The 16428-nt window shown below is 42.1% G+C and overlaps 1 protein-coding gene across 9 annotated transcripts in view; it reads left to right on the top strand.

The window, feature by feature from the left end:
* Window positions 1–16428, top strand: part of SGPL1 (sphingosine-1-phosphate lyase 1) — an 84929-nt gene that overhangs the window by 54406 nt on the left and 14095 nt on the right. For all 9 annotated transcript variants that reach the window (XR_002338876.1, XM_005657411.3, XM_003133063.4 and 6 more), the window contains 4 exons: window positions 731–798; window positions 4077–4224; window positions 6750–6826; window positions 8221–8349. Coding sequence is in view for 8 of the 9 variants with exons in the window: in XM_005657411.3 (XP_005657468.1) it covers window positions 731–798; window positions 4077–4224; window positions 6750–6826; window positions 8221–8349 (422 nt within the window). In the remaining variant the exon portion in view is untranslated. The remainder of the gene's footprint in view (window positions 1–730; window positions 799–4076; window positions 4225–6749; window positions 6827–8220; window positions 8350–16428) is intronic.

Genomic DNA, 16428 nt, shown 5'->3' on the forward strand with positions numbered 1-16428 from the left:
TATAAAAATGAGTGAGGAAGAACTGATGTTTTTATCTTTTTTGCTATTTCTTGGGCCGCTCCCGCGGCATATGGAGGTTCCCAGGCTAGGGGTTGAATCGGAGCTGTAGCCTCCGGCCTACGCCAGATCCACAGCAACGCAGGATCCGAGCCGCGTCTGCAACCTACACCACAGCCCACGGCAACGCCGGATCGTTAACCCACTGAGCAAGGGCAGGGATCAAACCCGCAACCCCATGGTTCCTAGTCGGATTCGTTAACCACTGCGCCACGACGGGAACTCCAGAACTGATGTTTTTAAACAAAGAATATGCCTAAGTATAGAAACAAGGTCTAGTACTGTGTCAGAGTGTGTCGCCCTTTGTGTAAAAGAGACCGGTAAGAATATATCTTTATTCTTGCTTATATGTGTATGAAGAACTTCGAGAAGAGTATCAGGAAACTAATAGTAGTGTTTACCTGGGGGTAGGATGAGGGTTTGGGGGACAGATGAGAATGTGTGTGTATGTGTGGTCATTTTTTTACTCTTGAACCATGTTTGAGCCATATTAACTTATTCAAAAATTAAAAGTTTTTTTCTTTTTTAGATTTTTTTTAAAGGAAGGAAAGTACTTTTGCAATCTGAAGACAAGTGAGATTGTGGAGGACAGGTTGAAGAGTCCACACATTATGACTATCAGGTCATAGCCACGGAAATGTTTTTGGATAATAGAACCATTTGTTTCTTTCAGGTTTATGGTCGAGGTTTAAAAAGAGATGTGTTAAGCTCATCAGGAAGATGCCTGTTATTGGTCGCAAGGTAAGTAGAGTCAGTGCAGACCTTTCTCCTCAGCTGTCCCCACCTCCGCCATCATCATACCTCTTTCTTTATATTTACCGAAATCTGGGATTTTCAAGGGGGATGGTGGTTTTTGTCCCCCACCTCCAAGAAACATTTGACAACATTTAGAAACATTTTTGGACCTCACAAAAGTTCAGAAGTGCCAAGAGCTGGAAGCCTGACCTCACCCTTTTGCCAGCACATTTGACCAAAGGAGAAAGGAGATGACTGTTAAGGAAGACTTTGAAAGGAGAAAACCGGATAGAAGTGACATGAAGCTTTGGAGCAATATTTGGCTGGGCTGGATTTGGACACTCATCCAGGGCTGAGTGCTTACATGGTTTAGATCAGGGTTGGCAAACTTTTTCTGTGAAGGGCTAGATATGAACCATTTTAGGTGTTGCAGGCCATACCGTGTCTGTCACAACTCCTCACCTTTGCCCTTGTGGAGGGATGAGCCTGGCCGTGTTCCAGTGAAATGTTCTTTACAAAAACAGGCACAGGCCATGCTGATCCCAGGTTAGATAGCAGAGCCATTCTCAATCCATGTCGAAGAGCAAGTAGCCTAGTGTGTTCCCTTTGCTGGATCTTCTCTGCCCTCACCCACCTCTGTATTCTTCCCTTATCTTGGGTTCTTTATCACAGATGTAGGTAAACCGGGCAGGCCCCACTGCAGGCTCCATGCTTGATGGCTTCACCTTCTCTCGTTTCCCGCCCTGCCCCTCAGCTTGTCTTCAAGCTTTCTTTCACTGCTGACATTCGGTTCCTTTTCCCATTTCCTGGCCAGTCCAGAAAAGGTGGGAATTATCTCTAGCCTTTGACTGAAATCCACTCAGACCACTGTGCTGACCCTCCCAGAACTTTGTGTTTCCAGGTTCATTTCCTGTGGGGAAGTGGAAGTAATAACTGGGGGTGGAGCAAGAGAATGAAGGAAATGAGGGTTTTTATTTGATCCCAAATCATATTAAGCTCTAACGTTAACTCTACTTTAGTCCTAACAGAATAAAGGGCAGAGGAGAGGGAAGTTACAAAGGATGGACTGAGTCCAAAGGAGACGAGCTTTTCCCCTTATCATTCTCTGTGTTTTTTCTGCCCTTATTCATCATACTTTTCTCCTTCAGTTGCAGATTTTGAGATAAATCAGTGCTGGGGTTCCAGAACCCATTAAATTTATATAACAGACTTGGAAGGTGCTTAGAAATGGTATAATCACCTTTCAATTTCTTGAAGCAGATTTTGAGGCTCAGAGATGAAAGTTGTTTGTTCTGAGTATGTGAGTGTGTGTCCCTCTCTCACTCAGGTTCACTTAACTCAGCACGTATTAGTGGGCACGGTGTCGGGTACCATTCTGGGTGCTGGAGATATAGTGGTGAACAAGACCAAGGCCCTCCTCTGTAGAATCTATATTTCAGGACTAAGAAAGCCAGAAGGTGAACAAATAAATGCCTAGGCATTTCACTTTGAAATTTAATGCTGTGAAGAAATTAAAATGTGAGGGAGGTTCTGAAGTAAGAACTGGAGCAGGGGAGTACTTGCTGCGCTTTCTAACATACGTCTCATTGTTTTTGTCAGTTTTATCACAACAGCATTGTCTATGCATGGAAGCTCAGTTTTTATAGTTTGTTGCTGGTATGTTTATGCAGCATAATTCTTTTGTTTATAACTTTAAAAATACCTCCATGTCCATCACATGCCCTGGCATTGTGGACTCTGCTTCCTACCAGTACCTGGCTGTTAGACTGTTGTAGACATGTTTGAAAGGAGTGTTTTTTTTTTTTTTTTTCTGTGTCTCATTGAGGACCACATCTAAGAAGATCCTCTTGGATTCTAACCTTCCATGACTAGAGATGAAAAAAAGTCTAAATGTTTAGAAGATACCTTGGGCATCAAACTTTAACAAACATATTGCTGAAACCATATCACTGTAACACACACAAATTGTAATATGTAGCCACTCTTCCTATATCTGCAACCCAAGAGCCTCTCATCACAAATAGCCCCCTGCCATATTCTGCCTCCTTACTCTGCTCTGACCCTACCCCCAACCCCAGCACTCTTTATCACCTGACTTCTATTTTCTGTCTGTGATGCTAAAAATAAGCTTCAAGAGAACAGTTTTTTTTTTCCTCTCTCTCTCTCTTTCACTGTGTATCCCTACCCAATAGTAGTTAAACAGATATTTATCCAGTAAATGGATGAAAGAAAATGTCTGATGAGGATGGAAAAGAAGTAACCATAGTTGATAAATTATGTAGCAGAAAGACTTTAACTCCTCCAGCATGGCATGGTTCACACTGTCAACTTGAGGAGCCTGGAGGCAGCCTCCTGGCTCTTCCCAGCATGCCTGGTGCTTGTGTGTGGGGGCTTGTCTAGGACCCCAGGTTCCCCGTGTGCTCTCTGAGCATCTGGTGAAGGAACTCATCACTTGACAAGCACCAGAATCCCTTTTTACTGCTGCTTGGCCTGTTTTCTGGCTACTGTTCATGGTTCTGCCTTGGTTTCTTTGGCGCACACACTGTAGCTGCTGCAGGAACAAGGTTCCTGCAGGTTACACTGTAGCTGCTGCAGGAACAAGGTTCCTGCAGGTTCCACTATAGCTGTGGCAGGAACAAGGTTCAAATATTGCCCTCAGAGAAGTGCTTACTTTAGCAAATGCAAACCAAGTAAAGCATTGGTGATGTCAACGTGGCAAAGGACAGTCGTGGGGCAAAGAATTGAGTTTGTGACCTTCAGAGAGAAAGCTGACTTTTCAAACTTCTAAGAGACTATTGGCCAGGCCAGAAATTACCTGGCTGGTCAAAATGTCACCATATCTCTTTTAAGAACCTCCCCCACGCCCCCCCAAAAAGGAGTACCTGTTGGAGTTCCTATTGTGGCTCAGCAGTAACAAACCCAGCTAGTATCCATGAGGATGTGGGTTCAATTCCTGGCCTTGTTCAGTGGGTTAAGGATCTGGCTTTGCCGTGAGCTGTGGTGTAGGTTGCAGACACAGCTCAGATCCTGAGTTGCTGTGGCTCTGGCGTAGGCCGGCAGCTGCAACTCTGATTCAGCCTCTAGCTGGGGAACTTCTATATGCTGCAGGTGTGGCCCTAAAAAGATGAAACAAAAAAAAAAAAAAAAAAGAAAAAAGAAAAAGAAAAAATACCATCTTTGTTCTGTAGCTTTGAGTGGTGGACTTGATGTTGTAACTGGTTCTTCTACTCTCTGGACTGTATTCTTCCATCTCCCTATTAACTTTGTCTTCCTTACCTTTGGAGATCCAAGATAAGCTGAACAAGACCAAGGATGATATTAGCAAGAACATGTCATTCCTGAAAGTGGACAAAGAGTACGTCAAAGCCCTGCCCTCTCAAGGCCTGAGCCCGGCTGCAGTTCTGGAGAAGCTCAAGGAATACAGCTCTTTGGGTACGGTTCCCTACGTCCTTAAGGTGGCTCTTCACTTGGTCATCATTTGATGTTTGCAGAGTCTGAGAAGTGTTCATCCTGAAGCATCACTCTAGTGCTTCTACATTCAGGAGGGTCCCCTTCCTGTCTCAGAGGCTGAATTTCATATTTAAAAAATTACATTTAGATTCATTCTTTATCCATAAAGCAAACAAATCTCAGAGACAGGGGAACTTGGTTCCTTTTTCTTTTCTAAGCCGGAATAAAATAGATTTGGTTTTTGGAAAGAGAAAATATAATAAAACTGAAATACTGATTCGTTAGAGAAATTGTGATATCTGTGTAGAGGCACAAGTGAAGATAAAATGTCAATATAATTTTATCTTCAAAGTATAAATGCAGATAGTACATACCTATAGATACATATATGTGTATGTATATACGTGTGTGTGTGTATCTTAGAATGTTAATAGTGCTTTTGTGTAAAAAGCACACACACATACATGTATGCATGGAGCACACATGGGACGGATAAATGCACCAGGCAGCTTTGTGTTTAAGAGTACAGCCCATGGATTCAGCCTGGATTTACATCCTGGTTGGACCACTTAATGTATGACCTTGGGTGAGTTACTTAACTTCTCTGTGCCTCTGTTTCTCTCTTTCTACAATGAGGATAATAGTACTTACTGAAAGGATAATTGTAGAGATTAAATGAAATCACACATATAAACATATAATTCCTGGCTTCTAGTAAGTGCTAACAAATGTTAACCTATTAACACAAACATATTTGTTATGCATTAAGATAATATTACAATTACCTTTTTAAAACAGGCTTTTTAGTTTGGCATAATTTTATTTTATTTATTTATTTATTTTGTCTTTTTGCCATTTCTTGGGCCGCTCCCGCGGCATATGGAGGTTCCCAGGTTAGGGGTCTAATCGGAGCTGTAGCCACCGGCCTACGCCAGAGCCACAGCAATGCGGGATCCGAGCCGCGTCTGCAGCCTACACCACAGCTCATGGCAACACCGGATCCCTAACTCACTGAGCAAGGCCAGGGATCGAACCCACAACCTCATGGTTCCTAGTTGGATTCGTTAACCACTGAGCCACGACGGGAACTCCGCTATTTCAGTTTTTCTTTTAAGTCCTTTTTTTCTGTTCTAGGATCTAGTCCAGGACATTGGGTTACATTTTAAATTTTCTAATTGAAAAATTAGATGAATTTTTGACATTGGATGGTATAAAACTAGATATTGTCCAGGATGTATAGATGCTATAAGCAAGAATTGGCATTCTGAGGCTTGTTTTTAAAGATGTTTATGATTACAAGGGCTGATTGCTGCACCATAGTTTCCTTCCCTTCCATTTTTAAGTCCATTGCCATACTCCGTAGCCCCAGTAAAAGAAGAAATGCTGGTGACTTCTGGTTTGAAGACCAGTGTCCTCTAAAGAAGAGTGAGAGTCAGACTGGCCCCCGGCCACAGCTGGCAGAGATCATGTGAGAAGGAGGGGTTGTCTGGATATTCACTGCTCAGTCTTCTGCTTTCATTGGAGCTGAAGAGCTTGGCTTTGTAGAGCCCTTGGCAAGTTTTCAGTGCAGTTAGGGTGCTTCTGTAATTCTCACTGCCCACTTGCATTGGGCACAGCCATGTGGTCATAAAAGGACCTGAGGTGCCCACAGTAGCAGACTTGGTGGTACCGCAGAGTATCTCTATATACTTATTCATAGTGTTCTCTTAGGGTTTTTTGTATTTCTGCAGTATCTGTTGTGATTTCTCCATTTTCATTTCTTATTTTGTTTATTTGGGTTTTTTCTCTCCTCTTCTTGGTGAGTCTGGCCATAGGTTTGTCAATTTTGTCTACCTTTTCAAAGAACCAGCTCAGACAGGACGTGGGAAGTTGGACCTTATATTCCAGTCAGGAACCTTTCCTCTGAGCTGTATCCCTGTGTTGGCTATGTTCCTGGTGCTAAGTACTGCAGTGTATCTTGGAAGCAAGTGGCTAATTCTGGGCTTCCAGACTTGTCTGAAGGAAGGGGTTCCTGAGACCAGGATGCTGATGGTTCCTATCTCACCACTTTATCTAGTCAGGGTTCAATTCCCTGGCTACAACTTTGGTGGTAATATACTGAATTTCACATGCTTGCCTTACTATTTTCTGCCAACTCTACTCATAGCAGTTGCCACACTTCCTTTGACTGGCTAGGAAGGGAGAGAAGAAGGAAGCCATTGCAGAGAAGGGTCAAGCTGAGCCATATAGAGAACACAAAATGAGTATGGATAAAGAGAAATTGTTGCAATATTAGAAAGCAGTTGGAGATGATGACAACATTATTACTGGGCTCCCTATTGTACCTCGATGCTGTTACTATCTTTTTCACACTGCTTTTAATTTAATATACCTTTGGGTTTTCCCTCCCAACTTTTTTTTTTTTTTTCTTTTGTATGCAGAGGAGTTTCTTCCTGTTTCTTCTTTATCAGAGCCTGTCTTCCCAAAGGCTCCTACTTACTGATCCAGTGTCTTCCCTTGCTCTGCAGATGTCTCGTGGCAAGAAGGGAAAGCCTCCGGAGCCGTGTACAGTGGGGAGAAGGAGCTCACCGAACTCCTGGTGAAGGTGAATGAGTGCCCAGTGCTTGAAGGGCGTGTGGGCCCTGCCACTTTTTAGTATTGCATTTTCCCCTTATTTTTGTAATTAAAAAAAATTCACGTGAAGATTATTGTTCAAACTGAGAGGTTTAGAAAGTGTTTCTTTACCCAAACATAGGTGAATATGCATAATATTATCAGAGACATCTTCAATCTATAAAAAAGTAGAATGTTACTTATGTTTCCAGGCTTTATAGATGCCCTGTGTAGAAGACAGATTACTAGGGAAGGTAGACCATCACTTGAGATTATTAATGATAAGATATATTGTGTTGGATAAGAGTTAAGGGATAGAAACTTGGTCACAATTTCCTGTACTACCTGAGTCCCAAATCACATGGTCTGAGAATGAGCAGTGATCTCAATTATAATTCAGGTAATCCTCATTTTTTGGTTGACTTTAGAGATGCCTTTAGCTTCTTCCATTTCTACTCAGATTTACTTTTTTAAACCCTACTTTGCCATGTAAAGTTGGAATTAGACCGATGGTTTCTAAGATCTTTGTGTTTGATTATTATAACTATGAAACTGCTCATACCTTACTAAAGATACAGGCTTTGCTCAGCTGTATCTTAACATAATACTTGACCGTATGTCTGCACTTCAGTCTTTCAGTGGCTTTCCGTTATCTCTAGGACAAAACTTAAGCTGCTTTGCAACAGAAAATATAAACCCTTTTGAAAGCCAGCTTCCACCTCTCCCCCCCCCATTCGTGTTATTTTCCCACATAAACACTAACTCCTCCCTTTTGACTGAGTACACCTTGCTCCTGTGTTGTTTTCCTTCTCTTCCTTCATTCTGTCTGTTCTAAATGATGACTTCCTATTTATGTCTCAAGGTTCCACTCAACAGACACTCCAGACCACTCAGGATGTTCGTTAGTTCCTCTTTCGGGCCCCTTGCTGTCATGTACATACATACGTCTGGTCTCGCACTGACAACAATAGCTGCTTTGTGCCACACACTCTACTGAGTGCTTCCCACGTGTCATGTTATTTATTTCTGGCTAGAACTCCATCGAGAGGTACTATAATTATCCCCTTCAGCGTATGAGGAAATTGAACCTCAGAGAGGTTATTTGACCTAAGACTACACAGCTGGAAGTGATAGGGAAAGCTAAGGTTTCAGATTGGGTCTGTGTGGTGGTTTAGTCTGTGTTTTAACCACCTTTATACTTTCCTCTTACCACACGGTAAAATCATTTTTATGCATGTCTGTCTCCTCCACTATATTTGGATCTTCTTTAGGTTGGGGAGCATATCTTACCATTTCCCCAGTTTCTAGCATTGTGTTTAATACTTAGAAATCTTTGGTGTATGCTTGTTTTTCCCATACTTGACATTTGCTTGCATTTCTCCGCAGGCTTACGGAGATTTTGCATGGAGTAACCCGCTGCATCCAGATATCTTCCCAGGACTGCGTAAGATAGAGGCAGAGATTGTGCGGATGGCTTGTTCCCTGTTCAATGGGGGACCAGATTCCTGTGGATGTGTAAGTACACGCAAGGGGCATTTTATAATCTTATGTTTTTAGCTTAAAATAGAAGAGTTTATTAAAACATTTTATCACATGAATAGTATATAACTATTGTAAGAAGATCCAGATTAACAGAAGTTTTTAAATATTACTTGTAATTGGAGTTCCCGTCATGGTGCAGTGGAAACAAATCCGACTAGGAACTATGAGGTTGCGGGTTTGATCCCTGGCCTCGCTCAGTGGGTTAAGGATCTGGCATTGCCATGAGCTGTAGTATAGGCTGCAGATGCGGCTTGGATCTGGTGTTGCTGTGGCTGTGGCACAGACTGGCAGCAGCAGCTCCTATTCGACACCTAGCCTGGGAACTTCCGTATGCCACAGGTGTGGCCCAAAAAAGATAACATACACACACACAGAAGATTAGTTGTAATTTTGAAATCAATGGAGTATGAACATTTTGGTAAATATCTTTTAGATATTTTTTTATCTTCAGGTGTTTATGCTGAAAACTTTAAGCTTATGTTCAGTTGTTAGAATAGTTTAAAGAACCCATCCTAGATGCACTAAATATAAATATTTCTGCCACATCTGCTCTCTCTACTCCTCTTTCTCTCCCTCCCCTCTTTCATCCACCCACCTGCCTATCCAGTTATCTATATAATTTTGTCAAGCTATCTCATAGTTTTTTGATATACATCTTATTTTGATTGAGCTGAATGTTGACTTAATTATTTTGCTATAAATCAAGTCTCCTGTTGGTTTAAGAATACAGGCAGAGGAGGTGTTCCCTGGTGGCTCAGGGGATTAAGGACCTGGCATTGTCACTGCTGTGGCTCAGGTCATTGCTGTGATGCAGGTTTGATCCTTGGCCCAGGAACTTATGCATGCTGTGTGTGTGACAAAAGAAAAAAAAAAAGAATAGGAGTTCCCGTCGTGGCGCAGTGGTTAATGAATCCGACTAGGAACCATGAGGTTGCAGGTTTGGTCCCTGGCCTTGCTCAGTGGGTTAATGATCTGGCATTGCCGTGAGCTGTGGTGTAGGTCGCAGACGCGGCTCGGATCCCGCGTTGCTGTGGCTCTGGCGTAGGCCGGCGGCTACAGCTCCGATTGGACCCCTAGCCTGGGAACCTCCATATGCCGCGGGAGCAGCCCAAAGAAATAGCAAAAAGACAAAAAAAAAAAAAAAAAAAAAGAATAAAACAAAACAAAAAGAAAAAAAATAAAGGAAGAGGGTGTCATTATATTTAAAGGTACACATGAGGATTCCTTCTTTCCATTAGATGTTTGCTAAGTTTTCCTAAACTGTGATTGATAAACTTCTGTTTAGGTTTGTTACTACAAACTGATATTGCCTTCTCCAGAAAAAAACTAAATTTTAGCTCATGCAAGATAGTCAGATGTAACCCGGGGTACTATAATGGTAACCCAGAGGTGCTAATCCTTTCAGATACATATGGAGGTTCCTAGGCTAGGGGTCGAATTGGAGCTGTAGCCTCCGGCCTACGCCAGAGCCACAGCAACACGGGATCCGAGCCGCATCTGCGACTTACACCACAGCTCATGGCAACGCCGGATTGTTGACCCACTGAGCAAGGGCAGGGACCGAACCTGCAACCTCATGGTTCCTAATCAGATTCGTTAACCACTGCGCCACGACGGGAACTCCTCCTTTCAGATACTTTAATGACCATTATAAAGTCTAAAAATTTAATTATTGAAGGGCCTAGTCAAAGATAAGAACATCTTAGAGTTACTTTTTTTTTGGGGTCTTAATAAGCATCATTGTTTTATGATAACATTGGTTATGTTAGCAGCATGAAAAAATCAACATGTTCAAATATTCAATTGTTAACAAAACTGGTATTCCTGGCATTCATTTTCAAAAAAAATATTCCAAAACTGTTAAAAAGTGAACCATCCGAGTTCCCGTCGTGGCGCAGTGGTTAACGAATCCGACTAGGAACCATGAGGTTGCGGGTTCGGTCCCTGGCCTTGCTCAGTGGGTTAACGATCCGGCGTTGCCGTGAGCTGTGGTGTAGGTTGCAGATGTGGCTCGGATCCCACGTTGCTGTGGCTCTGGCATAGGCTGGCGGCTACGGCTCCGATTTGACCCCTAGCCTGGGAACCTCCATATGCCGTGGAGCGGCCCAAGAAATAGCAACAACAACAACAAGACAAAAGACAAAAAAAAAAAAAAAAAAAAAAAAAAAAAGTGAACCATCCATAATCTAGCAGTGGGTTCCCTTATGGTGTTTAGATGGCAGAGTGAGATAGAGGGGAGATGCCAGTATACTTACAGTATGTGGGTATTCTACTGTGCCATTAGACTCTCTACGAACTGTTAAGACACCACGGGTTAAACTACCATGAAAACAGTTTATCCAGTAAAGTTGAAGATACTCATATTTTATTACCCTGAAATTCCACTACTTGGGACATACATCCTATAAAAACAAGTGCATGTGTGTATCAGGATAAATGTATATTCACAGCAACACTGTTCATGATAGCTAAAAATTGGAAGTAATTCAAATGTCTATCAGCAGGAGGGTGGATAAATTGTAGAATACTGTGTGCTTCAGTCTGTTGTAGCTGTCACTCAGACTGATGCTCAAATTACTCCATTTTTGGCCATTGGGAACTTAATTTTGGCCTCTGGGTCCTTCTGCATGACTCATAGTCTTCCTTCCTTTTTTATTTATTTTTTTTAGAAAATATTTTTACTTGATGAAATATTCCAGGTTCCCTTGTGCATTTCCTGCTTGAGACCCAGAATCAACCATTTGTTCAAGAAGCTTACTAGTTCCCATTTATAACCGTGTAAAATATTTACATGGTTTGTAAGTCACACAAACAAGACAGTTTAAGAAATTAACCAGAATAAAACCCAGAGAGACAAATAGAAAGTTAAGAGGCATGAAGGATGGAGAAGGGATAACACACCTTTAGATGATATTTAAAAGCAGCCAGAAAAAATAAGTAACCTGTAAAGATGTAACTATTAGAACAACTGATATTTTCAATAGCAACAATGGCTGGGCAGCTGGGGGTAGGAGAAAGATGGGTTATGAGCTGATAATTGTTGGAGCTGGGTGATGCATACAGGGATTTTATCAGTCTCCTCCTTAGTTCATCCATTGGGTTTTTAAATTTCATTTACCGTATTTTTCATTCTTGAGAATTCTTTTTTTTTTTTTTTGAATCTGCTTGGTTGTGCTTTGTAGTCCCTTTCCTTGGCGTGTATTGTGTTTATATAAATATACTGCATATAATTATTTTATACTCTATAATTCCATTATTCATGAGCCTTACCTGTCTGTTTCTGCTGGTTGCTGGTTTCATTTGTGTCAGCCTATATCCTTTTTTTTTTTTTTTTTTTTTTTTACTGTGTCACTCATTTTCCTAGAAACTTGACTTTGAGGCCTAGGTTGAAATGAAGTTCTTCCAGAGAAGATTTGTATTTACTTCTGCCAGTTACTAGGGAATTGCTGGGAAGTGCTACCATGTGGGAACCAGTTCACGTTCAGTTCTTAGCATGTAGTTCTGTACTACAGAAGTAGTTCAAACTCAAACCACAAACTCAAATAAAAGCTGTCTTGGCATACATTCATGAGATCCTTATATTTCTTTACCCGAGCATCTGAGTTGAGAAAAGCAATTTTTCTTGGCCATCTTTTACTTAGCAGGGTTTATTTCTTGTACCACTAAGCATGTGAATGAAGTCTCAGTATTTTCAACCATCTTTTTTTAGACTCCTTACCTTGGGCAGGCCCTAAATTTATCTATTTATTTGTCAGAGTGGAAGTTTGAGATCTCTTGGAAGACTTGGCAACAACCCTCAAAGTTAAAATCAGCTTTTTTGTTGTGGGGGGTGCACCTCGGCATATGGAATTTCCCAGGCTAGGGGTCAAATTGGAGCTGCAACTGCTGGCCTATACCACAGCCACAGTGACAGGGGATCCAAGCCAAGTCTTCAGCCTACACAAAGCTCATGACAGTGCTGGATCCCCAACCCACTGAGCGAGGCCATGGATTGAAGCCGCTTCCTCATGGATACCAGTTAGATTTGTTTCTGCTGTACTACTACGGGAACTCCAAAACCAGCTTTGACACTCATCTTGTAGGAGTCTTGATTTTCCTTTGTTTGGGGCTTCAGTGTGTTCCTTTGTTAACTCAGTGCGGGATGTAAAACAATTTTTTAAAATGTTTTATCAGGGATTCCCGTTGTGGCGCAGTGGTTAATGAATCCGACGAGGAACCATGAGGTTGCGGGTTCGATCCCTGGCCTTGCTCAGTGGGTTAACGGTCTGGCGTTGCTGTGGCTCTGGCGTAGGCCGGTGGCTGCACCTCTGATTGGACCCCTAGCCTGGGAACCTCCATATGCCGCAGGAGCAGCCCAAGAAAAGGCAAAAAAAAAAAAAAAAAAAAAAAAGACAAAAAATAAATAAAATTCATTTGGAGTTCCCGTCGCGGCGCAGTGGTTGGCGAATCCGTCTAGGAACCATGAGGTTGCGGGTTCGGTCCCTGGCCTTGCTCAGTGGGTTAACGATCCGGCGTTGCCGTGAGCTGTGGTGTAGGTTGCAGACGCGGCTCGGATCCCGAGTTGCTGTGGCCCTGGCGTAGGCCGGTGGCTACAGCTCTGATTGGACCTCTAGCCTGGGAACCTCCATATGCCGCAGGAGCGGCCCAAGAAATAGCAAAAAGACAAAAAAAATAAAATGTTTTATCAGGCTTTTCTAGTTGTTTCAAGCTGGAGGTTGCCCACGGTATAAAATCTGTATTGATGGAAATAGAAGTTCTGTGATTTTTTTTTTTTTTTTTCTTCATGTGGGAGACTTTTGATGCTTGAAAGCCTCTCTTCCCGGAATCTTCTCTTCACTCCATTTTTCCTAGGGTACTCAGCTGTTTCCTAGAGAACACGACTTCACAGAAATCCATCCCAGCCTGTTCTTCCTCTCTGAATGCCTTTTGGTTATTGGTTATCTATGACTAGCCAGGGGGACACAGTTCTCCAAACTTAGAGAGTGGCACTGAGCTTTCAGTTTCTGTCTTTACTTATCTGGGTTCACTAAACTTACCTTAAACCTTTTCTCTGAGTCAGTGTTTTTATTCTTGGCAGTGTGTCAGTCTGTTCCTTGCTCTTCCTAATGCAGTTAGTAATTCTGTATTCATGCTCTTTGGTATTTTTTTTGTTTGTTCGATACTTTTTTTAAAGGTTTGAGCTCTCATTCTGTTGTCTCAGTGTCCAAGTTTTCTGCTCTTGTTTTCATGTTCTTATGATATTGTCCTATAGTGAGAAAAAGGACGAGTTCCCTTCCCTTCCTTAGGTTGTTACCTTTTGAGTTGGGGTTTTATTTTACAGGCTACCTTTTTTCTTTTTCTATGTTTGTGTAGTTACCATGCCATTTTCTTTCATCTCAGCTCACGCTTGGGTGACCGTCTCTAGACATTGTCTGTTCTGATACTTGGTGGTCATTTCCAGTCTGAGAGTATCTGGTTAAGGGCAGTGCTCAGCCAGTGCTTTGTCCCACCTGTATTAGAATATCGAGGCCTCTTCTGATGCTTCGTTAAAAGTTATCTACCAGAGTTCACTGTGCCTAGTTGGAAGAGAATAATATATACCTTTTGGGTTTTGATTATTTCTTTAGCTCACCCTGTATCCCTGGAGTCTTCACTTCAAAAACTCCATCCTAAAAAAAAAAAAAAAAGAGCCGCTCCCGGTGTTCTCTCTCCCCACTCCACAGGTTTCCCCCCAGCTGCCATGTCTGTCACTCTCTGATCTGAAGATAAGGAAAGAAGATAAGAAAACCTTCTCCACTTGCTTCTCTGAAGATTTGGGGGTATTAATGAGAACTCTCATGATTTTGCTGACTCGCCTGGACAATTTCCAAGGCTTGGAGGAGGGGTTAGGAACTATGTTTGAACTCTCTACCCTGCTTTATTTATTTATTTTATTTTTTGGCTACCCCTGTGACATATGGAAGTTCCTGGGTCCAGGACTGAACTGGTGCCCCAGTGGTGACAATGCTGGATCCTTAACCTGATGTGCTGCAAGGGAACTCTTTTGCTTTGCTTTAGAAACTTGTTTCTTTTTTTCACTGCCAGCATTTGAAGTTATATTGTGTTAGATTATCTCTCTTTCCTTGTTTGCTTGTCATCATTGTAGGGTTTTAGTGCTTCTTTTCTACATCCTTGGGTGTCTTAGGGGAGAGAAAGTCTGTGAAGTAGTTTCAGTCTTCCATCTTAATCCACAAGACCAACTCTGTGGAGTGTTTTTGCATTGCTGCAATTAAACCATGCTTCTCGAGTTAGGATCTTTTCAGTGCTGTGTCAGGGATCAGGAGAAGGACAGATGGAGTCTAAGATCCCCAGTCTCTTCTAATACTTAAACGAGAACCAGTTACTTCTGGGATTATGTGATTTTCTTTGTTTCTCTCTTTAGTCTTTCTCTATGAATATCTTCTGTCTCTCTTTCTTTATGGGCCGCTTTTGGTAAAGAAGGCTCAGAGTTCAGAGCTGGGAAATAAGAAGACAAAGCCACCTGGCTGGCAGTCATTAGCCTGCTCCCAACCAAGGTCTTAACACTCTGAATCTCATTCATTATTCTTCAACCTTCAACTGTCTTTCCTTGTATTAACTTCATTTGCCTCAGTTAGAATGGGTGAGAGGTGACTTTATATTCCAAAAGCAATTAGGTTGCCATGGGAAACAGTCTTGGCTTGTACAGATGCCATCAGGTCCAAACAGTATCTAAAAGAAAATTTTCCAAGTAGGTCCTGTTCTACTCTTGTTTTTTGACACAGCTCTCATCTATTAGAGTGAGAGATTTTTTAAATGTTGAAAGATGCTGACTAAGGTGACAAGTAATTGAGGCTTCTGTCTTCTTAGTTTAGAATTGAGTTCTATTTCTCCTTTGGTTACGGAGGGTAGAGGGAAATGGGAGAATAGCAACATATTTAAACACAGAATTTGGGGAGTAAAAATTGTAAGTAGAATTTAGGTGTTCCTGATTTTACAGTCAAAAAGTACACTGGTGTTTTGCCTAACAGATAAGAATATTGATTTGATTACTTAGATTGACAATAGGGCGTGTGGAGTAGGTGACTAGCAGTTTGGAAATATTTCTGCCTAGGTTGTTACTGGACCTGAGAGATCAGTGCCCTGGGGACTCGGTCCTTTCCCAACTTTCTTCACAACTGGCTAGGCTCCTCATGTGATGTTCTGGGGTTTTATGCTAGACCACAGGATGTGCTGCAATTTGCAGACTGTCCTGCAATTGTAAGCATAGGAATGCAGGCGCCTCCAGACAAGTGCCTCCTGCCCGAGTTAAGTGTCTTACTGTGTGAATGACAGTCACGTGTTTCCTGAAGCCTTCTTGTATTACAGAATGCTAACTTTTCTGAGCTAATCTTCCATCTAACTCCTAACCACTGGGATTTTGTATCCTATGATATTTTTGTCTTACATGTGGATATTATTTTAGGCAATTTCAGTCACTACCTGCTCTCATTTCATCTCACATTTAGTTATACTAAATACAAAAATATAGAAAGTTTTATTTTTTATCTGAAGATACTGATGGGGAGTTTTCTCATGGCACAGCAGATTAAGGATCCAGTGTTATCACTACAGCGGCTTAGGTTGCTACAAGTTTCCTGGGTTCCATCCCTGGCCTGGGAACTTCCATATGCCATAGGCGTGGCCACAAAAAGATGCTGATGAATGATACTGGGTAATCACTTAATCTCTCAGGGGCTCAGTTTTCTCACCTGTAGAAATGGAAAAGCTATCTAAGCTTGTATGAATCTTTGGAGATGATAAATCTAAGAAAATCTCCACCGATATCCCTAGCTCAGTGCTATGGCTTTTTATTTCCCCTGTTTGTTTGTTTGTTTTTAATTTTTTTTTTAGGGCTGCACCTGCGGCATGTGGAAGTTCCCAGGCTAGGAGTCTAATCGGAGCTACAGCTGCCGGCCTATGCCACAGCCACAGCAATGCCAGATCCAAACCATGTTTTTGACCTACACTGCAACTTGCAGCAGTGCCGGATCCTTAACCCAGTGAGAAGGGCCAGGAATTGAACCCGCATCCTCA

Source organism: Sus scrofa, chromosome 14 (assembly GCF_000003025.6).
Source record: "Sus scrofa isolate TJ Tabasco breed Duroc chromosome 14, Sscrofa11.1, whole genome shotgun sequence".
In the NCBI taxonomy this organism is placed as follows: domain Eukaryota; kingdom Metazoa; phylum Chordata; class Mammalia; order Artiodactyla; family Suidae; genus Sus; species Sus scrofa.